Source organism: Stegastes partitus, unplaced genomic scaffold, assembly GCF_000690725.1.
Source record: "Stegastes partitus isolate 25-593 unplaced genomic scaffold, Stegastes_partitus-1.0.2 Scaffold409, whole genome shotgun sequence".
NCBI lineage: Eukaryota > Metazoa > Chordata > Actinopteri > Pomacentridae > Stegastes > Stegastes partitus.
Window position 1 is genome coordinate 402,420 of NW_007578140.1, and position 23,614 is coordinate 426,033.

At 40.5% G+C, this 23,614-nt stretch overlaps 1 protein-coding gene across 5 annotated transcripts in view; it reads right to left on the reverse strand.

Moving 5' to 3' along the window:
• Positions 1-20,816, reverse strand: part of nup214 (nucleoporin 214) — a 66,523-nt gene extending 45,707 nt beyond the window's left edge. For 4 of the 5 annotated variants that reach the window (XM_008285574.1, XM_008285573.1, XM_008285571.1 and 1 more), the window contains exons 1-29: positions 20,644-20,816; positions 19,791-19,986; positions 19,510-19,664; positions 18,752-18,950; positions 18,590-18,660; positions 18,435-18,498; positions 18,140-18,243; positions 17,394-17,500; positions 17,176-17,242; positions 16,527-16,650; positions 13,002-13,160; positions 11,753-12,155; positions 11,259-11,386; positions 11,061-11,149; positions 10,041-10,124; positions 8,959-9,108; positions 8,421-8,579; positions 8,185-8,288; positions 7,907-8,086; positions 7,589-7,677; positions 7,413-7,499; positions 6,869-7,177; positions 6,582-6,749; positions 6,131-6,242; positions 4,044-4,101; positions 3,174-3,243; positions 2,919-3,003; positions 2,351-2,403; positions 724-2,259 (exon numbers count right to left, since the gene is read on the reverse strand). In XM_008285574.1, coding sequence (XP_008283796.1) covers positions 724-2,259; positions 2,351-2,403; positions 2,919-3,003; positions 3,174-3,243; positions 4,044-4,101; positions 6,131-6,242; positions 6,582-6,749; positions 6,869-7,177; positions 7,413-7,499; positions 7,589-7,677; positions 7,907-8,086; positions 8,185-8,288; positions 8,421-8,579; positions 8,959-9,108; positions 10,041-10,124; positions 11,061-11,149; positions 11,259-11,386; positions 11,753-12,155; positions 13,002-13,160; positions 16,527-16,650; positions 17,176-17,242; positions 17,394-17,500; positions 18,140-18,243; positions 18,435-18,498; positions 18,590-18,660; positions 18,752-18,950; positions 19,510-19,664; positions 19,791-19,986; positions 20,644-20,685 — 5,152 coding nt within the window. In that variant the 5' untranslated portion in view covers positions 20,686-20,816. The remainder of the gene's footprint in view (positions 1-723; positions 2,260-2,350; positions 2,404-2,918; positions 3,004-3,173; positions 3,244-4,043; positions 4,102-6,130; positions 6,243-6,581; positions 6,750-6,868; positions 7,178-7,412; positions 7,500-7,588; positions 7,678-7,906; positions 8,087-8,184; positions 8,289-8,420; positions 8,580-8,958; positions 9,109-10,040; positions 10,125-11,060; positions 11,150-11,258; positions 11,387-11,752; positions 12,156-13,001; positions 13,161-16,526; positions 16,651-17,175; positions 17,243-17,393; positions 17,501-18,139; positions 18,244-18,434; positions 18,499-18,589; positions 18,661-18,751; positions 18,951-19,509; positions 19,665-19,790; positions 19,987-20,643) is intronic. The other variant, XM_008285572.1, reaches the window with a different exon arrangement.
• Between the last annotated feature and the right edge of the window lie 2,798 nt (positions 20,817-23,614).

The following is a 23,614-nucleotide window of genomic DNA, read 5'->3' on the forward strand; positions in this document are numbered from 1 at the left end:
CCCCCCACTGTATAGCTTCCCATTCTTCCCACAATGTTATAAAAAAGAATGAGCTGACTTTGGAAATGCGGACCCCCCATAAAGTCTGTGGACAGGAATGACAAGCTGCGTCTAAGTGCTGAGCTCATACACGGGCATCAGCTGTCCACTGGGACAGGCATTCCCATACTGCTTTGGGAATTTAGAGAATCTTTGGGAATGGGACAACTCCCTCTAACCCACTCAGGCTGAAATACTACAAAACCAGGTGTCCTCTCTCCTGCAAGTGATCAAACAGAAGTGACACATTTGGCTTCAATCGCCACAACATGTGCGGGTCAGTGAGATTCGCCCATGATTTTGCACAGACTCCTGCACCGCCCTTACAGACACAACCATGTAATTCACAGGCTGTCAGACAGTGTTAGCGTCAACATTGTCAGATGTGACTTAACTATTTGTAGCCATATAGTTCTGATTACTGACTACCACACCAGTTTGAGTGACAACTTGATTGCTGGAAGACGCCATTATTTTTGAAAGCCGGCTATTTATAAAGAGCCACAGAACTAAAATCAAGTCAAAGTACAGAATTTATAGCATATGGAGAGATAACATATGATTCAAACACACCTTGACAAAAAAAAATCTTTCAGAAAAATTTTGTGCAAACAACAAAGACACGGTAAAAGGGAAACGAGGCGTTAAACAACAAACTCTTGATCTGATGAAGTCAAGACTTACCTGAGGGCTGTCCAAAGCTGAATCCCGAAGACGAGGATGTGGTGGTGTTACTCCCAAACACAGATCCTTGCCCAAATCCAGAGCTCTGGCCAAACGCTGGGGCTGTGCTTTGTCCAAACAGCCCTGAGCCGGTGCTGCTGGCTGTGTTGGCGCTGCTCGTGCCAAAGGAAAAGGAACTCGCATTGCTAGCGGTAGAAGCACCAAAAAGACCCCCTCCTCCGGTAGTCGCACTACTAGAACTTGCTCCAAATGCAGACTGGCCAAAAGAAAAACCACCAGATGTTCCAGTGTTGCTGGCAGGCTGGCCAAAGCCGCTCACCTGGCCAAATACTGATTTGCCAAAACCGGTTCCAGTTGATGCACCAAACCCAGCTGAGCCAAATCCTGTGGATGCTGGGGCGGAGGAAGCCGGAGGTGCAGCAGGTTGCCCGAACACAGTGCTAGCAGCAGTAGTTGCTGCAGTGTTCACAACTGTAGTTGTGGGAGTGGTGGCTGCAGGAACAGCTGTACTGATAACTGGTGTGACTCCGACAGAACTGCTGTCTGTTGTGGCAGGAGCAGGCTGAGTGAAAATGGAGCCTGGTTTGTCAGAATTGGGCACCTGGAACGCTGGTGGAGCTACCTGGGTTACAGGCGCTGTGGCGGCAGGGGCTGACGTATACGTAGGCGGAGGAGCAGTTGCAGAGGGGTCCGGTATGACTTCTGTTGTAGAAGGAGCAGTGGCTGGTACTGGAGGGGTTGCTTCAGCTGGTGCTGTGATGGTGGAGGGAGGTTCTGGAGCAGGGGCAGTTGTGGCCAAAGGAAGTGGAGGTGTTGGTGCTGCGGGTGTTGGGGTGGCTGCTGCAGTTTCTGTAGTGGCTGCATCTGCTACAGGCTCAGGCACTACAGGGTTAGTGCTGCTCTCTACAGCAGGTTCAGGGGGAGTAGGTTCTTTTTCAGGGGGTGGAGTGGGCTCTGAAGGTTGAGGGGGTGTTTTTGGCTCCTCTGATGACTCTGAAGAAGCTGCAAGAAGACTACTAAAAGATGTAGGCAAAGCTGAAGCAGTCGAGGCAGACTGCGGAACAGAGAAGACTGGCTTGGAGTTTGATTCAGGAGGCTTGAACAAACTGCCAGACCCTGCCCCCTTGGACAAGTCTGCTGCTGTAGAGTCTTCTGTAGGCTTTTGGAGACCTGCACCAAAACTAAACTGTGGAGGTCCCTTGCCAATGCCGAGTCCAGTGTCCCCAAACGTAAACGCTGCAGCAGCAGGTTTGGTGGCTGAATCTTTAGCTTCTTCACCGTGGCCGACACGCAGTCCAGAGAAACTGCCCAGAGTCTCTCCTCCGATCGTCTTTGGAGGCTGCGCTTCGGTCCTGAGAGCAGCTGTGGTTGAGGTGTGTTTGGCTGCTTCACCTGATGTGTTTGGAGCCAAAGTGGGTGACCCAGAGCCAAGAGCAGGAGAGGTGGACTTAGGGGTGAGGGAGAATGGCTCCTCTGCAGTCTGTCCAAACACCATCTTGCCATTTCCACTGAAGGAGAATTTATTCACATCCTTCACTGGAGAGATGAAGGAAAAAAACAGTGAGTGCATGTACAGTTGACATAGATCTACAACTTCCCTGATACCAAGCTGCTGTATTGTTTTTACCTTGTGGCATTCCAGCTCCTTGTGTAACAGAGGCAAAACTGAAGCCTGAGGACCTGAAAAAGGAAATATTTTAACTCACAATGGAACAACAGCGAGAACATCTTTAGCCTCTGTAATGTGACATATTTCAGAGTGAAACAGAAAATGTGGGCAGAGTGTAATTTCCAAAGGGATTTCATTAAAATTGCAGGAGCGTTTGGAGAATCACAACAATACAGTGTTGTCGATAATTGGTCACCTCCTCCCACACTTTCTTCACCTGTGTGGCTAGAGTAGGCGGCGGGACTGAGATGGAAATTAATAAATCAAATCTCAGCCACAGTCTTTGACTAAAAAACTCATGATAGTGCTCCAGTAGCTACTATGACCCACAGACAAGCAAAGCTTTATGATGATGGAAGGATTTAGCAGGCGGCTTCAAATTCCATTTGATAGGAAGCATTTATAGGAACTCAAGATAAACGTATATCTTTCGTAGACTGCTTTTATATAATAAATACAATGACAAACATACTATATAACTTATATGAAAATGTTAAGTGATCTCAGCGAGCTTAAGTTAACTCACCCTGAAGTGAAAGAGAAACCTTTGCTTGAGCTTTGCTCCACTGAGCTTGCCGGAGCCACAGAAACATCTGTTTTGGATGGCTGACCTGAAGAACAAAAAGTTTATGAAGTCAGTAAAAATGGACTTTATGTCACGACATTAAAGCAAAAGATAATCATAAACAATGTTTTTGGAAAGTTGTGTTTATGTGTAACCAGATCAGGTCAATATGTAAGAGGTAATCTATGTACCAACAGTATATCAGATGTTACTTACCAAACACAAAACTTGTCTGTGGAACGGATGTATTTTCAGCGGGCATCTTTTGGACACCTTGGGTAGGATTCTGCAGAGACAGTTTTCAACACATGCGGGAAATGACTATCATGGTATAATTCTATTCCTTACAGAAAAACACAAGATATGTGCACGTGATTCAACAGGTGATAAACAGGTTTGCTTTAGTTTACAGCTCACATGCACAAAGCTAGAACCTTAAAGCATGTGCACATGTGTCAGAAGATCAGTATGTTTGGGTCACTTCTATTACACTGAACTTGGGGCGAACTAACAAGATGTGTGTGAGGAGTTTCCCTGTCACCCAGCTGCAATTTGTAACATCGGCATGGGAAGAACCTGGGACATTTCTCACCCATGCACTTAATGGTCTCTCCTCAGGCGCAAAAGTGTCAGCAATCTGTGAATTTTCGCATGCTGAATGTTCTTAAAAGTTGCAACAGGAGGGGTACAAAAACATCAAATATGGCTGATTTTGAATATGTAAGTAATTGCATGTGAACAGATAAAGATATATTAAAGGCATATATTTGAAGCAGCCCTATACAGATCTACTTTAAAATATCAAACACTATATAAAGTAATTATTTCAACATGTATTCTAACCAGTAATCTTATGTGAAAAGCAGGTCATGTTTTTTTAAAGTCTGTGGTTTGGTGACTGACATGTTAATAATAGTTAAAACTTTGATTCTGTAAAAGTATAAAAATAAAACACATTTGATGTGTGAGCCATTCAAGATTCATTTTAGGAACAGTTTACATATGAGGAATAAGAATATGTCACCGAAGTGGCACATTAGGCATGAAAAGATGAATGACAGCTTGTTAAATATAGATAACACTCACTCGTTTGGCCTGATTGGACACTGCTGCAAAGGCAGCGGTTGGATCTGGGACTGATGAGCTGTGAACGACAACAAAAAGGAGAGACATGAAACGACATTCACATGTAACAAATATAACAAACACCTTATGAAACTGTATTAGGTAAAATTAGGTGTTCACATCCTGTGTGGACGATGAAAACCTGCCCTCTGCTGATATAATTGGGTGGACAAGAACTAAATATTACATAACTTATCATTATATCACATTATTTGTAAATGAGTGATAGAAATAAATACTTAGGTCTGTCGATGTATGAAATACTAACTTCTTGGGAGCATGTAATTTTTTCTTACGATAAATTAAATCACATTTTAACTATATCAAAAGGTGGGAATAATTTGTAGCAATGTCTGCTGAGCCATTATTGTTTGACTGGGGGGGAAAAAAGTATCTTGGTGCACCATCAAGGAAAGGCCTTATTTCATAACCATCGTACTCTCACAAAGCCTTGCTGTGCTTTTTTTTATGGTGAGCACGCTTTATTTGGGAAAAGCCCCAAGCAAGGATGACCTACTGAAATATCAAGCACAAAAGTAGAGCATAGCCCACTGAGACAGAAAGACTGAGGTGCAGGAGAGATCAAGAGGCAAAACAATGAAGGATAAAACTGAATAAAGAGCAAAACAAAAGACGCAAAGAAAAGCAAATGAAGGGAATAATGGTATGAAAAGATAGAACTAGACTGTGGGCATACAGTGACTCTAAGGATGCATACAGCTCCTCTTCTTTATCACTGTAAAAAAAAGCTCATCTTAAAACATACAAAAATAAAATAAGCATTGCCATTGTAACGCACTCTATGTGACACAGACATTACAGGATCATCAACAATATCGCACACATTAGCATATGTGAGGTCAGGAGGCGGAAAGAAATGAAGACAGAATTTTTAACTGTAATATTGAGAAGATGAGGATTTGTTCTTTTTTAATGATGAGAATATGGAAGAGAAGCAATGCTTGAGAGAACAAGCTGGGTCCTTTAAAGACTGCTGGCCTCTCCTCATCGCATGCATCGGATTCGAGATTAGTTAGAGTCAATGACCTGATAAATCTATGCCGGGGAGACACGCACAAAACAAACACTGAACCCCTCAAGGACCTGTAGTGACAGACTCTTAGTTGGAAATATACTAAAGTGGATGGAGGCTTGATTTAACACCACTGTGCTATATAAGATGCTTAATATTAAACACGATATAAACTAGATAAGACAGACAAAAAAGCACTTTTTCATCTGTACCTAAACACAGTAAATTGTGAAATGTCAGCACTTGTGAAGCTACTGGTGGGCAGTAACAATAACATTATTATGACAAATATAATGACTATTCTGAATATTATTAAGGGGAAAATTGTGCTTTGGCCCACATACAAGACAGCAGACAAGTCCTGTATCTTTCACATCACGAAGGAAAAACAAAAACACTCTCCCTTTATTTTTAGATAGCACTGCACTGTGCATATTTCAGACATGTATTCCTGAATTTAAATTGAACTGAATGAGAATTACATCAGTGTTATTTCCACACCACCTACTCATGGTCGATGTTGCTCACTGATTAGCACATCTTGACTTTAAATCTTGTACGCATACCTGCCCTTGTCTGCTAAAAAAATAAATAAATACTCAAGGGCAAATAGCAAAGATCTGTCATGGCAAAATTACAAATATAGCAGGACTTTAACTGTAAAACAAGACAATAAAACCACAAATAGTAATGTCTGCCTCTGGGTTTTCCAGAATCATTGCCTGATTAAGTAATAGTTTATGTGTACTCCTCACAAATAGGTTTAATGATTCAAACTACCAAACATGACAGAACTTTGGATGTATTCTGACATTAACTTATTTTTTCACTCAGATTTAATCAGAGGGCAGAGCAAGCCAAATAATTCATTTAAATTTTCTGTAGTCAGATTACTCTCTATAATCCTGTTTTAGTCAACAGACACTAGTACATTTACACCCATCCAATGATACAGCTATCACTAAAAGTGGAAAAGGTCACTTCCTGAAAAAAAAACCCTGAGAATTTTTTTTACCTGATGATGGAGGAAACGGGCACAGGAGGCCCTTTGTCCTTGAGCTCCTGGACGTTAACCACCTGAGGAACAGTCTTCAAAGTGGACTCTGTCAGGGAGGTACTGACCACAGCTGGAACACAAACAAATGCATATGAAGTTTACACTGAAAACCAAACAGACAAGACAGATGTAAATAAATGAATGGAATGTTTTCATGGCAATTAAAGCCCTATTTCAATGACATAGAAACAACTTAGCAAATCATTCTTAGATGTGATTTAGTACTGGACAGAGACATAAAGCTGTCAGTTTCACATAACACATGTAAGTCTTTGTCTCCCCCTGGTGATTTACAAGGGGTATAGCAATAAGATGTTACACAAAACAGCTTCCTATACACAGAATGTAGCTACATATTTATTACTGTTTAAGTAATTGTTCCTTATGGACTACTGTTTGTTCTTCCTACCCATCTTCTGATTGGCCATCTGCCTGCGTAGAGCAGCTGTGGCTGCCGCCTGCTGTGCCGGGATGGTGACAGGTACAGCCCTCTCAGTTGGTGGAGCTCCATGCTTTACTGTCTTTGTGGCAAGAGCAGTGCTATCCGCCCCGCTGAGGTTGATCTTATTGGTTGGAACTGAAATATTAATACAACATTTATGAAACAAAGCATGTCCAATACTCTTACTTTGTCAAAAATGTGACATCCAAAACAGTATTTAATGGCTCTGAATGCCAAACAACAGATTTACTCACCAGGGCTGGCAATAGGGCTGAGTCCAAAGCCCATACCCTGTACTGGGTGAATTTTGGTTAAAGGGGTGGACTGGATGGCTCCAAAGCCCGGTTGGATAGAAGGGGTCCTGACGACTGTGGGGTGGCGGGGAGTGGACAGTGCTGGAGGTATGACAGTCATGGGAAGAGGCAGTGGCTGCAGTTCCTCCTCTTCTAGCTCCAGGTGAGGCGGGTGAGGGTCCAAGGACTGGGACAGGGAGGATGTCGAGCTCACATCATCCAAGTCCTCGTAGTATTTCGGTGAAAGGAAGGCTGAGCGGGACAGGTTGGCTGGGAAAAAAAAAATGAAGTCATCTTAGTTTGCTAACATATTAACTTAAATCTAGCTGTCAGACGAACTTCTCCTCATCTCCTTTAACAGGCACAGGAGAAGCTTGATGAATTAGCTTTGCTTTATTAGACAGCCCACTCTTACAAGCTATATTTGTGCAGACGTTTCATTTCAGGATATACAGTAAAGTCAAAATACACCTGAAACTTTCATGAAACCATAATTTTCCAGTACCTGGTGCAGTTGAGCGCACAGGAGGCATCTGTCCCTTTGACAGGAAGTTGCGCAGCTGTGACTGTTTAACAGGCGATATCTTGACTGCTGAAGAAACATCTGATGTTAGTATGTTGCAGTTATTAAACATGATATCCTTTATCATTTCTATATCACAAACATATAAAGCTTGATACCTGGAGATTTGGATTTGGCTTTGGGAGAGGTAGTGTCCAGTCTGGCTTTCAGGAGAGCATCCCTTAAACTCTCAAGCTCACTTTCCAAACTAATGAAAACACAGAGACAAGATATAAGTTACAAACACCACAATCCTTGGTATATGTGAACGCTTCTGCACAAAGAAATGTGTGCAATCTTTGTGTTATTTAACTATTTTTTACCATTAAACTGTATTTTTAGGTGCTATAACTAACTCAGAGTCTTCAATATTCATTCATCGCTTATTGTTTTTTTAATTACTCCACTCCTGCTGCTTGTTAATTGCCAGTTCCTACCCAGCTGATGTTGCTGTAACAGTGTTTTGGTTTATGGTAGGAGCGGTCGTTTTGCTGTAGAGGCGCAGTGAAGTGAGTTCCTTCACCAGCTGGTCCAATCTGTTCTTCTGCTGGTTGATGATGTACAGGTTGTTGGCCAGCGTATTAAACAGGCCCTCGCGCCCCGGCACAACCATGTGTCTGTGAAGGAGAGATGTATTTCATCACAAACATTTTTTTTTTTTTAAATTGCGCATCAAATACTCCGTCAGAGGTCATCCGTCATCTTTTACACTCACTTTTGCTTTTTCTTCTTCTCCAGGTGCTTCTCCCACTCCACATCCAGGACGTCATTGACATCCTCCACAGCAAACATAACATACTGATACAGCCTGCGTATCTCCTGAATAAAGCAAAAAGAGAAGAATCAAACAGACAAGGTGTCATGTGGGCGTTTCATTTAAAGGATTCACAAGCATTCACAGTACCCATTCATGTAAACATTGTTTGAGTCATCTGTTCGTCTGATTCTCACCTTGAGCTGTTCCTCGCTGCGTGGGTCCAGAGGTTTTTTGTACAGCAGCTGCCTGTAATTTTTGTCTTTGCTCAATTCACTCTGGGTCTTTGCTTCTTCTGCCCCAGCAAAGCCCTCCAGTAAGGTCGTCTTCAGTGTGCCAATGTCCCCATGGAGCGACTGCAAATCACAAAAACAAAAGGCTTGAAAAAAAATGTGTGAAATCTTTAACTTCAGATCTACTGACTGTAAGTTAACTCATCCAAAAAAGACACACGGTAGGTATTCTTGTGCTGCCATTTTCCGAACTTTGCTTTTGAGGAAATTAAGATAAGACAAAAAAGTTACAAGTCAACACATACTTTGATGAATACAATACTTAGGACTGTCCAATACACTCTTTTTAGTTTACTTTTCAACTCCACATACAGTAAAAGAGAAGAGCAGAAAGCAGGCCATATACATAGGATCTGTCTGGTGAATGTGCTTTTGTGCACAAGGCTTTGGGTCAACTCAAGCAGTTACTGAACCCGTTCTGGTTTTTCAACCGTGGTCTTACCTCTGTGGTTTCCTTGATCTCCAGGGTGAAAATATGGAGGTCTTCTGACTCTTTCCTCAAATCCTTCATCTCCTCGTTAGTGCCAACCTTAAAGTCAGCTTTCGCACTTCTTGCCTTCAGGTCGTCTAACTCCTTCTGGAAGTGTGCAATCTGATGGCAAATGAAAGATTTGCTTCATTATCAAACAATTTGAGGGACATTTTCCACACCCATTTCATGACATGGTGTTATCTTTAAGGTGTTCGGTAACAAGCTGCACCAGCTGTTCACAAATCCTCTGGTAACCTGGTGTATCAACTCTTTCCTAAGTTCTTAGAAACTACAAAGGTAGCTTGTTTCAGACTAGTATTTGCTAAATTGTTGCACAATTAAATCTGATGCTGAAGAAACGCCTCAGCTGATGAAAATGTATATGTATGTATAACATGTACAGTACTGTGAATATGGAAATGTTTTAGGCACTAAAAGGTAAACACTTTGCAAAGTGTCGGAGTGTCTTAAAAAGCACTATACAAATATAAGGTAAGGAAGCTTACAAAAACAAACTCAATCAATTAATATCATACAAAGTGAACAGAAAAATAAATAAATTTAAAACACCACCAGTTCTTTCATCTGAGGTGTTTTAAGCTGAGCTGTATTAGGCTCTTTGTGATAAGTATTTTATAGTCTACTAAGTTTGCTCAGTTTTAGGCCAAGTATATGGTGATCATACTCAATTCTTTCTATCAGCTGTTTTATTCTACAGTCTACAGAAGTTCACTTCAGGTTCAGCTAGCTACCAACAGTAACTGCACAACTGGCAGTTAGTGGATATTAACAACAAGTCACTATACACCAACGAGCTGCTGTTGTGCAACCTATCCTCTTTTAGCAATTAGTTAATCCTAACTTAGCACACAACTAGCTGTGTCATTAGCTGAAATTAACCAAAGTTTGAACTTGGCTGCTTAATGGCTCAGGCCACAGCCAAGCACCCTCCTTTTTTCTTTCTTTCTTTCTTTCTTTCTTTCTACAAGTTCACCATCAAAAGTGCTAACTGCTAGACAGTATTTCAGTGTTGACTGGATGACATGTCTCACCTCCTCCAATATACCAGCCATGATAGGATCAGTGTCCTTCTTTTGCTGTAACTGCTTCTCCAGGGCCTTCATGCTAACAGCCGCCTGCATCAACAAGTCAGTAAATACATCAAATCTTGTGATCAAAAATGAACAGCAATCAGGCGACAAAACAAGCATAAAAACAGGACAAGTTTGAACCAAGAAATTATCTTAAATTTCTGACACCTGATACAACTCCACCTTTCTTCTGTCAATAGCAGTTGGTGTCAGTTGGCCACTGTTGCTAGTGGCAACTGACACCAGAAAGGTTCCATAGCATCTGTTTCTTTCGTGTTTGTTCATTTGTGATTTGTTGATTTATTTTTTGCTGCAATCAGTTGACTGCTTACAAAACTAGCGATTCAACAGGCCTGTACTCAGAATCATGTCCTTGTTAACTCGTTCTCTTTCTTTATAACAGACACTAAACAGCGAGCAGGAAATGGAAATTTTCGAACACTAATAATCATTATTTTGCTTCATCACCGACAGTTGTTAAGTTACACAACACTTTTGCATCAATACAACGCAGCATGTTCCATTGATTGTATTTGGATTGTTGGCAGAAAGAAGTGTACATGCCACAGACACTACCTTTGGAGATTTTTGGAGGCACAATGGTGGTTATGTGAACACATTCAGGATTTGGAGTTTGAAATAAAATGGCAGACAGGAAATATAGTGTGCATTATAGTAAACAGGGAGTGCTTTGAAGCTAATGTGTGGCTGATAAAGCCATCCATCCATCATCTATACACTCCCATTTAATTCTTTGCTTAGTTACATTATTGATATGATGCATTTCATTATTCTTTCCTAGAGAACTGAATATTTCTTTCTGTCGTGATACAATGTTTGTTCCTGCACTGAGGTATAATGTAGCTACTTTAGCGCGAACAATTCAGTAAACCCAGTTTTCATGCAACCACATTAATGCATGTATACAATCACTTGGCGCAAACATAACTTCCTTATTTTTGTGCAAAATATCAACCATACCTGTGGAGCTTGGACACGCGCTTGGGCAGCAGGAGCAGGTTTCTGGACAACTGTGGGAGGTGTGGTGGTTTGAACTGGACGCACTGGGGCTGAGAAGTGACCAGCAATATAAGAGTTACAAATCCTGACGGAAGATTTCACAAACTGATCAAAATAAAAAACACAATTTACACAGATTAGTCTGATAGACTTTCTTACCTAATACAGCCGGTGGCTTTGTGGTTGAGAGCGCAGGGGCGGTCAAACCACTGGAGCTGGACGCGACTGTTTTGGGCAGCGAGGAACTGAAGGAGAAAGCTGGTGGTGGAGTCTCCACAGCTGAAAACCTTAAGGAAGAGTTGACAGATTTGAATATATTTGTTTATTTAAAAGGATCCCCATTAGCTGACGCCAAGATGTCTTAGAGACAGACAACCGAGCACACTCACATTCACACCTACGGACAATTTAGAATCACCAAATAACCTCAGCATGTTTTTGGACCTTGTGGGAGGAAGCCGGAGAACCCGGAGAGAACCCACGCTGCACGGGGAGAACATGCAAACACCACACAGAAAGATCCTGGGTGTCCTCACCGGGACGCGAACCAGCGACCTTCTTGCTGCGAGGCAACAGTGCTAACCACCGCTCCACCTTTCAGCCCCAAACATCAACATGTCAGTAGAAATACATAACGTATTATAGATCAGTACCTCTCATTTAAATTTAGTTTCACCGTCGGTGGTGAGGCAGCAGCAAGGCTCTGAGGCGTTGGCACTGGAGCTGGAGCTGGAGCTGGGGCTGGAGCTGCCACTGCTGATGGTTTGATGGGGATGCTGTTGAAAGAAAACGCTGAAGACGCAGAAGGTGTTTCAGTGGGAGGTTTGGAGGCAAAGGAGAAGACTGTGGATCCCGAGGCAAAAGCTGCCGATCCCCCCAGGGAAAAAGCTGTGGGGGCCGAGGTGGAGCAGGTCGTCGGGATTGAGAAAGTGAAGGTTGATGAGGATGACGACACGGGAGCAGGAGGAACGATGCTGAACGGGGCGGTGGAGGACGTTGCAGCGGCGATCGGAGGGCTGGGTGCAGCTGCAATAAGGCCAAGGTTTGAGAGGGCAGCTGGGGCAGATGGAGCGGAGGCAGCAATTTTGGGTGGAAGAAAGAACAAGTGAACAGAAAATAAATTAGCTTTCATTTAATCCCATCATATCTTGAGCAAGTTTTGTCTACAAGGAGTAATTAGTGATTCTAGAAGCTGCTGGTGCTAGTTTTCTAGCTTCATAGAAAATGAGATTTCACAAACTACTCAAAACTCCTTGTCAGGGACAAAACAATCTGTCTTCAAAACATGTTAAATAAAAGACAAAAAACAGTTTGATTCATTCTTTACCACATCCAGCAAAACATACAGAGCGAATGTCAACATTTTGAACCTACATATGTAAATAATAACACTGTAAATAACATTTTTGATGCTTTTCTTTCTTTCTGATTACAATCCCTCTTAACCACAATTCAAAACCATTCAGGTCTTTTTTGATGACGTAAAGTTTTAGTCTGAACTTCAAAGTCCAAACTTCATTAGTGTATTTAATTAAGCGTAGGAATGAAAATCTTAGGCAGAACAAAAGTCTTTCCCTTCAAGACATTAGGATAAGCTTAATGAGGGATTTATTTGGCCATGTGTTTAACTTGATTGACAGGTCTCTCTCACACTAAACTGAGCTGTTGAGTCAAACTGAACTTTACAGACGAGGTAAGACCAACATTCATGATAAATACGGATTGTTTGTTAACAGCCAAAAAGTCGGCATATCCGAAAATAGCACACCTGACAATCTCCAGCAATCAATACATCACTTGAGGGAAAAACGGAGGACTGGAGTGTATGATTACGAATCGCTGTGCCGCCCCCTCTTAACAACATTGTACACAAATGTTTGTCCAGTTTATTGGCTTTCTTACCTGGTTTGGGCAGCCTCTCCCCTTCCAAGGAGAGGGTAGCAGGAGGTGAGACCAGTTGCTTAACCCCAGGATTGAGGTTGAGCAGAGCAAACGGGCAGAGTAATCCCTCTGTGGACAGCATTAGCATTATGGGCGCTGGGGGCAAGGTCTTCTCATCAGCTTTGCGAGGGCGGAAAGATTGAACACAAATTAGAGTCACACATACGTTGAGAAATTTTTCCAGAAATTGCAGAGCAGAACACTTTAAAAATACACATTTTCACAGAACGTACCAATTCTCAAGCTGCTCACTTTGCCACAAACACAGTCCATTTTCCTCCCTCTCTCACTTCCCCCACCCCTGCCCTGGTGTTTTGAAAACCTTCCACAGATCAGATTAAAAGGGAATCTTTTATAGCTCTCTGGTGAGAAACATAGTAAAGAGACTAATAATTAAGATCCAATCTAAAACGGACGGTAACACAGGCGCTCTGGTCAGCTCTGTTTCCAACAGTTACACGAGGAAAACGAAGAGAAAGTGTTGTCAGCACACTATACTTGCTCTTTTCATGACTAAATGTTATTGGTCACTTTACTCAAGACAGTGTTAAGAACATCTGAGCACATGGGCGGTATATTAGCGCTGACTTTATCTCATTGACCTTAGCTCTTTCTGCCCTCCAGTGGTTAAAGGTACTCAGTATACTTATAAAAAAAAGACTACAGATTCGATAAAACAGTCCTTTCTCTTTTTGCCACTCTTCTTCTCACACCAACTTCTCTAACTTTCCAAAATCTTGCAATGTGCCTTGGGCAACACATGTCAAATCAAACCACCATTTAAACGATAAAAATGTGTATTAATTACCCAAATTAAGCTGCGTTAGTTGTCATTTCAGAAAGATCCGTACACTTTGTCCTCTTTGCTCTGTCTACAGCCGCCTCTCAGATCCAAAACTACTGTATTCCTCACGTATAGCTTTCACCGTCATCGGGGAATGACAACAACCACCGCTCTGTCATCTCCCTTTTTGATTTATCACCACTGACTTACCTCCCTATCACCCAATATTTTGCAGCTCCGTTCCTTCCATGAGCTGTGTGTATATTTTCACATTATAGCAGTCTGCATAATTTGAACCCTATACTTACAACAGAAACATACACCCACACGCAAAAAAAAAAATACATATTCAGTGTGCAAATACATATTCAGGCCGACACAGGAAAATGCCAAGTAATATGCTTCAAGAAAACCATTTGATTTAAAGTTCTGCACAAAATAAGCACACAATGCAGAGAACAGACACCCAAAAAACACCGCATCTAATGTTTTTTTTTCCCCGTTATGAAACAAAAGTTTCACAGCTATTTGAGAAGCAAGGAGATAGAGGGTGAAAGAAAGAGTGAACAGATGGGAGAGGCACACGGTAAACCTCATCAGCATTCTGCAACAGGATTGTCTGGGCTTTGTTGTTTGTTATGGTCCTCTAGCTTGTCTGAGCCATTTTAATGAGTGCATTTTTTTTTTTTCCCCCTCCACAGATAACTCTCTCGTTACTCTCCTTTTTCTTTGTCTACCTAATGTCTCACTTCGGATCAAGGTTTTGATCAGAATGTAATCATGTCCTAATGTTGCTCAAACTGCAGGGTTTTTTTTTCTTGATGGGGAAGGAGTTCTTAGAATGAACAGGAAAAGATGTGACTAGACAGCAACAGCAGCCCTACGTGAATGTCTGGCAGACTGGGCCAGTTAAGATAAAACAGTGTACTGAGACGGTAGCTTATCACTATTCTTTACACATGCTGCAATACAGCACTGCAGTGGATGCTGTATACACAATGAGACCTGATGGGTTTGAGCCTCGACTGATCATTAGGGCAGTGTGCAACATGAAACATTGTAAAGTTGCAGTAAAGACAACGGCACGAGTACGAGAGACAATGCCATTATGAAATTAAAGCATATTGAAATGAGCTTTTATTAGGTGGCAGAGGAAAGGTGCACTGTAGCAGATGTCCTGGCTGTGGTGAGCAAAAAGTGGATGGTGTTTTGAACACTGCAGCAAGATCATTACACCGGAGAACATGTGTCTTTGCAGTAATGGCATGACAGTTCCCACCGCTGCCAGTCAAATGCAATGCGTCTATATCCACTGGACGCTGCTCAGAGCTGCACACTTGAGACTCGTCTGCTATTTCTGTTGATTTGATCCAGCTCGTACCATGTAGAACTTGCATTTAAAATCAATATATGTCTATTCACACATTCTTTCTGCAGAGGCACAGGTTAGAAGACAATTTACCACTTTCAGTGTACATCAGACCCACAGCGTCAACAAGATAAATCTATACTGAGTCCTTACACAGCACTGCCTCTCCATGTTGCCTCTATTTTCCCACACAGTCCACATACTGTGTGGTGTTCTCAAATCCTTCGCTTTATACTGGCACAATACCGTCATGTCAGATGTAGATTGGATGTTCCTACTACAACGTTGTGTTAATGTCGCCAACAACAAAACCGTCATATCTGAGTGATTACCTGCTCTCATATTGTGTGTGCTAAATGATGTATATATATATTCAACAGTGCAGTATATTTATTCTACCGTTTGATTATTCCTGACTGTATATATTTCCTACTGGCTCCTTTTGTAAATATATTTATCTATTCTTATTTGTCTTCTTTATACTTGTATTTTGCACCACTGGAGCTGTCTATTAATTTCGTTGTACTGTGTATGATGACAATAAAAAGCATTCTATTCATTCTATAGTCATAACTTTTAAGCAATCATGAAAAATTTAACTAAATATTATCCCATGGCATTTCAAGAACTTTTTCAAAATTGCCTCCATATATGGAAAAAAAAAACATGAATAGGGGTGTGCAACATCTAAAATCTTCTATTGTGGTATATGATTTTAAGAACCATGCATATATACACTCAGCCACTTTATTAGGTACTCCTGTGAAATGTAACTCAATTCAGTGCAACAGCTCACCTATAAATCCTACTTCTCCTCTGAGACGGTTAGTGTTTGTTAATGATGGTGATGATTCTACTTGTTATAATTATGGAGGTCATAGTGGGTGGTGGTGGTGGTGTACAGAACTCATTACATTTAAGTGTTCAATTATGTTAATGGCATGCACAAAATGCTCATGTGGTCTCCTCACTCAGTTGAAACCGTATCCTACCTGAGTAGAAGTGGTATAGCAAGATTTCTAACTCAGCTCAAATTCAAAATAAGTGAACATCACCAATGTGATCGTACACAGGGGACAGCAGAAAGCCAACTGCTCTGGATTTACTGATCTTCTGGTAGAATTTGAATCAGGATGTGACTGATTAAAGCAAACTAAATGTGAAAAAAGTCCTCAAAGTTTGTTTGTTTTTTTAAATAGCAAAATAGACTTGACTGCATTCCATAATTAAATTAACTGACAACTATCTTTGAGTTCTGGCTTTGCTGATGGAAAAGTAACTTCTGCTCAGACAGGTGAAGAGAGGACAGACGCAGAAAACCAAATTCACTTACTGATGTGGATCTCCTGGTTGCTGGTGTAGTCTATGGCTAAACCAAGGGGTAAAGTGTCTTCGCTTGTTTCTGTCACTGGAAGCTCGGCCCTACTCGCATCTTCCAGGAGCCAGAGTTCCCACATCTGGAAAGGGGCAACAATCAGACACAGTCATCACAGTGCTCAGACAGATTTGGTGGGTTCACACCTAAACTAAGTTTTCAAACAAACTGTAAACAAAATCTTATTTGCCACACTACAGCAAGCTGCAGCACTTCATGTAATCTGTTGGAAGACCTGACATTAAAGTCTTTGCTTTTATTAACTACAACACTTCAGCATTTACACAAGCTGACTAAACAGTCCTCAAGAAAGGTTAAGATGAAGGTATTAACTTTATTGAAAGGACCTTTGCTAACCTAAATTATTTTAAAAGAAAGTGTTCAGAGGGAAAAGAACATTGTGAAACAGCTACGTAACCCTCGGTGATACTTTGGAGGATCTCAAACACCCATAATGTCAGGCTTTCTACTTTGCTGCCTCAGTATCTGTAATAAATGGCAGCTAAATGGAAATCCATCAGACGCTTTCTATTTAAATCTGTAATCAAAACACGGTATCATTAAAACAAAAGACATCTTAACATCAGCTTTTAATTTTATAAGATACCTTGTCGTCTTGTCTGGCAATGACGCTGACCTCAATGGAAGCTGCCGATGCTGCAAATACGAGATCCCTGGATAAAATAAGCAACGAGGGAAAGCAAAGCTTTACATCAACAATACAACAACATTAAAATAAAACAGGACTAAATGACACACTTCATCTTAAAAGTAATAAGGCTGCCTGCTGTAACATCCATGCCTATACACTGGAATCGCTCTTACCAGTCCTCTATGTGACTCAGGAAGTAGTGGTGTTGTCGCTCAGTACAGCTGCCGTAGACGCTGTCACCAAAGTTCAGATACTTTGTCTCCACTTTCTCGTCTTTTTTCTGTAAAAATAAAATGCATGTTTTAGCTGCAAATCTTATTTCACTAGAAAAGGAATGCTGCCATGCATAAAGAAATGTGTGCGCATTAGCATGTCAGCCATTACAATCCAACTGTGCCTTAAAAGGTTATATTCTGTTTCATTTTGCTGTGAAAGGGTTTTATGGGGAATGTGTTCCTTATCTTTTAAGGGTGTAAGGAGACAGATTGAAAATTCCTGTGACACAAACATGTGATTTGTGATGTTGCACAGTAATAAAAAAAATGATTTGTCGTGACAAACTCTATATAAACAAGTGCTGGTGGTAAGTTTATGACTTAAATACCTCTATAAAACATAGGCTTAAATGGCTTAGCAGTCGCTTACATGAAGCAGCCAACTCAAATTACAAAATATAACAAAAGGAGGTGCATCAAGTGCAGTAGGAGCCTCCTTGTAACTACTGAGCCACTACACAATAAGCATAGTATCACCACAATGCAGAAACATCACGTGTTCCCAAAAGCTACAATACAGAACCTGGCAAAGTATCGAATCTTGCATTGGTTTCTTCACTTAGTGTTTGTGGTGCTAAAGACTGTGTAACTTGAAAAAAAAGTCATGTGGTTAGGTGAATTCAGTAGAGTACAGATGTACTCACAGGAAGGGAGATCAACACAAGCTCAGGAGGGGTCTCAAGAGACCCATCTGCAGCAGCATAGGTCACTGCAAACACGTATGTTCTGAGCCACAGCACATCCAGAGCTGTGAGACACAATGGGAGAGAGAGACATGAGGGACAGACAAAGTTTGAACACAGTGATTATGGTAGAACCTCAGTCATGACACAAAATGTCATTATAAGCCACTAATAATAGGTCAATAAGACAATCACTAGTTCACTGTTTAGGCAGCCATCATAGCGCCTATTCATTTTACAAAAGTGGTCAGCTTACCTTTGACAGGATCTTCAGAAGTGTAGAAGTGTGGGCATGAGATGACTTTCTTCTCTTCTAGTGCCTTTGGAACAGAAAGGAGATCCATTGATGACGCTTCCAAAGGCTAATTATTATTATTGTATTGTTATTTACAGTGAGTTAGGTTCACTTACTGGTGTATACTGACTGACTGTGGCATTCATTTTTCCAGCAGCAACTTGCTTTCCTTTAGGACTCCAGCAAACTGTGTAAAACAAGGTACATAACATACAACTGAGCCACGTCAGAGATACGTAGCATGTAAACTCAACAAATATGTAAAGAGTCTCACTCACTGCAGGTGATGCCGCTTAAAGCAGGTAGCTCAGCCTGCACTTTGACAACGTCAGTAACATCCAAAATCATCATACTGCCATCAGACAGACAGGCAGCCAACATGGTTGCGTGAGCAGGATTCCACTTCAGGTCCTGGACTAGAGTGCCAGGTGGTACAGCTGGCTGCAGCGACGCAAAAGGTAGCTTCTGTGGTCTCGCCTGGAGAAGCAAGAAATTACAAAGTAAAACAAAAAACAAAGCCGCCACAAAATCCGGCAGATAATGGGGCATTTCATGGCTGCATACTCGGGAAAGAGAAGTAATCAAATTTACACTGGAATTTGTGAACCTGAAAATCTTGCCTTCAAAAATGTTCTTATTTTACTACCTTTTAATAATCTAACCGTTGACAACATGCAGGGAAGTATTTATTAAGGCTGAAAATAAAATTCTGAGTTTTTATAGTTCATAACCAGTAAAAATAAGGTCTGCTGCAATCACACATGTGACTCCTATTAATTGTAATTAAGGTTTAAAATATACATTTTTTGGCCAGACATTTCCCATTCTAAACTGTAATAAGATCAGTGGAGCATGCTTCATTGGACTGTGGTGATCCAGAAGCCTACAGTAACACCTGCAATCAAGGTGCAGCAAATCATGTAAATATATCTTAAAGAGGCTCTTTAGGGGTTTTATTAAACACTGGCCCTGGCAGAATCTAAAAGAAATATGGTGAGTGTCTCATACACTGGTGTAGATGCACTAAAGTAGGTACCTTGTTTATTAAGGTGCGGACATCATAAAATGTGAGGGACAAACCGGCCTCCCCAGACACCCCACATACTGACAAGGTCAGTTCATCACAGCTGAGAGCCAAGTGGTGCAGATCCAGTTCCACAGTCACCTCAGCCACTGCTGGTATCCCTTTGACTAGAACACAGAGGATGTTTTCAATGAATTGTGAGTAAAAGCTCTGATTGGAAAATAAAAGAGATGTGTTCAGGATTTTTTTTTTAAATGTTCATTCAAATCAAACCTGCACAGTCATATTCTTACCGACTTCGTTGGAGTTCCCATCAACTTTATCAGCAGCCAAAATACTTTGAGTTGAGTATACTTTGAATGTTCTGCCAAGTCCCACAAAAGTTAAACCATATTTGTTTGAGATGGTGAGTAGACTAGATCTGTCTTTTGGCAAATCTTCAGCAGGTTCAAATACTCTCGTTTTCTTCATCTGACGAAACTGAAAGTCCTAAAAACAAAACCAAGCACCGTTACTTAAAGATGAGTCGTAAACAGATGTGCTACCAGTTCAGTAAAAGCAAACTAGACCACACCCTATTAAAACTCTGACAACATGGTTTGGATGCTTGAGATATGAGGTCACAGCAAAATTTACTTGAGTTTCGTTTTATGCGTAAAACTTATTTGGCTACTTATTTGACTGTAACAACACAGATACACATGCGGTGTCATCATGGAGGCTAATGATGCTAAGCTTTTTGTAATGTTACAGCAAAAGACGTGACATGTATTAGAAGACTTTATTTCACGCGAGGTTAATTGCTATTTCACCAAACACGAAAGTATTCAACTCTCAAGAGCACATTTATATGCTAGTAGCTACAGTGCTAGCATACACAGCTAGCTAACAAACTGAGGAGATTTAAGTTGCTGTAACATCTTTTTCTTGTGGGTTTTCAAATTGTTAACAAAATACTGAAATTCCAGCGGTGTCAACGTTATCAACATAGTTAAGTAAATACTTTAGGTCGGGGTTAACGAAACAAAAAACCTAAACCCGACACCTCGCTAAGCAGCTAAGCTAGCTGCAGCCACTGAGCATGAACTGACGCAGTAGCTTTAACATGCTAACCTGTCAACACAACTTGTGGATAACAGAGCTTACCTTCATTTCCCTCTCAGGGGGGGAGTCTGTGTCGTCGCTCATTTTGACGGAGAGAAGCTGTTGCCTTTCTTGCCGATTTGTGTTGTGGTCTATTCCTTGCTAACGTGTATCAGAGACAAAGTTGTGGTGAGCCACATTTGTACAGCTGAACACACGCCGCGCGATTTTGCCGTGGAAGATTTTTTTCAAAAAAGAAAAAGGATGACTAATCGATCCCAGAGCAACAGGGCGATCACAGCACTGAGCTCATAAACTAAAGCTCGTTTACGAAATGAGGGCAAAGCCTGGTATATTTAGGACAAACCTAGGATTACATTCATAGACAAATACAAGAATATATGCAGCTTTCAGGTAAGTTTAAGAAAAACACGCATTTTAAAAAACACCATTTATCGAATCCCAAAACAACACGTTCATCAAGCCATTACTGTATTTCTTCATACTGCTGCGATTAATATAAATGCAACACCACACAGGTCATTGCGAATAAACCTTCACTTTTTAAAAACATCTCACAAATAAATGAAAAACAAATAGGCAACATAGGCACATACTTGGCCTTATAACTTAAATTAAAACAGTATGGCTGCTTCCCTGGAGAGATATTTCATTTATTTTTTATTTTTTTAATTTATTATTACACCACAAAAGGAATAAATGAATACATACATACATACATACATACATACATACATACATACATACATACATGCATAAATACATATATACATACATAAGCAGTAAATAAGGGGAAAAGAATGGTCTCATAAAAATCCAATAATTTCCAAAATTTATATTAATTTTCTAGCCTTTTGATGTTTAATGAAGGATGTTTACAATTTACATGTGCAAAAGCAACAAAATTAAATTTAGTAGGTTCATCTATCAAATACAAAATATTTTGTAAAATTATGATACATTTAGGAATTTACTGTTTTTATCTAAAATATTTTTTAATTGAAATTTTATAGTTATTTAAAGACAATCTGCGTGTCTGATGTACAAATGATTTCATTATGATGGCTTTCCCAAAAAAAATCTAAATGCTAATCAAAATATTTACAAAACTTTGTTAGGATAAGCAGGGTTCTGCTTCTTAATGATGTCTTCCTATATTTTATGTGAATCAGACTTTCATGTCTGCCAATTTTATTTTTTCTAAGTTTATATTGATTAAACTATAGCAAGGCATCACATTTATAAATTTGAATGTGCTCAGTCCTACCAGTGGCGGCTGGTTAATACAGGGCTCACTACTAATGACCAGATAAAAAATAGTTCTCAAATGTAAAATTAAATTTAAATTAATAATAACAAAACAATAATAAAACAAAACAATAACGTTCATATTATTTTTGCTATATTACCAATATTTGTATTCCTAACAGATTTAACAGATTTAGTCTTTACTGCATGTTTACTAATTTTAATCTTCCTGGATGAGGGGCGTGGCCACATGAGTGTGTATGTAGCTCGAAAAACTTTTCGGGATCATGTGACCTCGGCCCGGGCTCTGATTGGCAGCTGCAGACTTTCTCACGGGGCGCAGCTCGGTGCGTCCCGGACCCGCCCCTTTTTCTGTAAGCCAATTAATTTAATCTTTATTTGCTTTTGTCCTCTGTGGTTGGATATCAAAACTGTCCTTCGACGTTCTTACACCTGCACTTCCTGACACCGTCACAGGGCCTTTTGCTCCTCTGCTACTAGATGACAGTTGTGACAGCTTAATGCATCGGCCTGCTGTCAATGGAGAAAAGACTGCTTGTAGAAAAGACCGCGTGTAGAATACGTGTAACTCGGTTTAATCTTGGACAAATGTGACATGAGAACGCCCTAGTTTATTATTTTTAAAGTCATTTTTGTTCACACACCTGTCAGAGCACCACAGCCACCAAACAGCAGCTACCACAGCCTGCTATGTGAGACGTTCAGGGAGCATCAGAAATTCGTACAGTCTATAGATCAGAAAATGTTCGGCAAGTCATATGTTTTGACTTTGACAAGGTGGGAGGTGCAACAAAATGAGAAAGTGGGTCGTACTGATGCTACCAGTGAAAAAGTTAGTCTGGGGCCCTGGATAGTGTTGTTTCATTATGTATGCTGTGTGTTGAAAGGTTTTGAAATTTAGTTCTGTTAAGTCCTGATAATGTTAAATTAGATGATGATTAGAATATCCTCCAAAGGTAGACAATTTGCATTCTTGTAACTAGTTGTGTCTGATGTTACTCATATTCTAATTTCTGATTTTAAATAAAAGGTCATTTGCAGACTGAAATCAAGCTAGAATTCTCCATTTTCTATGCTTCTTCTCAAAAAATGCATGGAAAATGGTTCCTCCAAGAAGAATTGTTGTAAATAATTTCAAATCTATTAAGTTTCTGCATGAAATAAAACTGGCAGTACACAGAGTGCTCCGATTGCCTTTGAGGGAATTCCAGTAAAATATTCTGCACAATTTAGCATAGTTTTAATTTCACAAGCATCTCATTGTACAATGGCAGGCACAGTGAGAGACATTATTTTATTTCATTATTGGTGGCACGCTCTTACTGGCATGTTTGCATTTCTGCAACACAACGAGCAAAAACATTGTTTTGTGTGTCAGGTACTTAGATCTGGGCTACACAGATCCATAAATGTAAACACAAACAAAAATAAGAAGTGGACAGAATATGGTGACATAAGGACTTTTATTAGAAAGCAGATTTTTCTGTATTGCATTTAAAGAAATCAGGTACTCTTGGACTATACAACTTAAAACTGGTGATGGCAAATACCATGATGGGAATGAAAGGTAGATTCGTATGCAACATCAAAAGTGGCAACTTGCATTTCTGTTGTATATATTATTGATGCTCGAGTCAGAAGGCGCATAAACATTTTTAACATTTTTCATTTGAAACATAAAGCAGTATCAACACTGAAATTGTCCCATCCCAGTTTGCCTGGTCCAAGCCCTGTTGATAGTGAA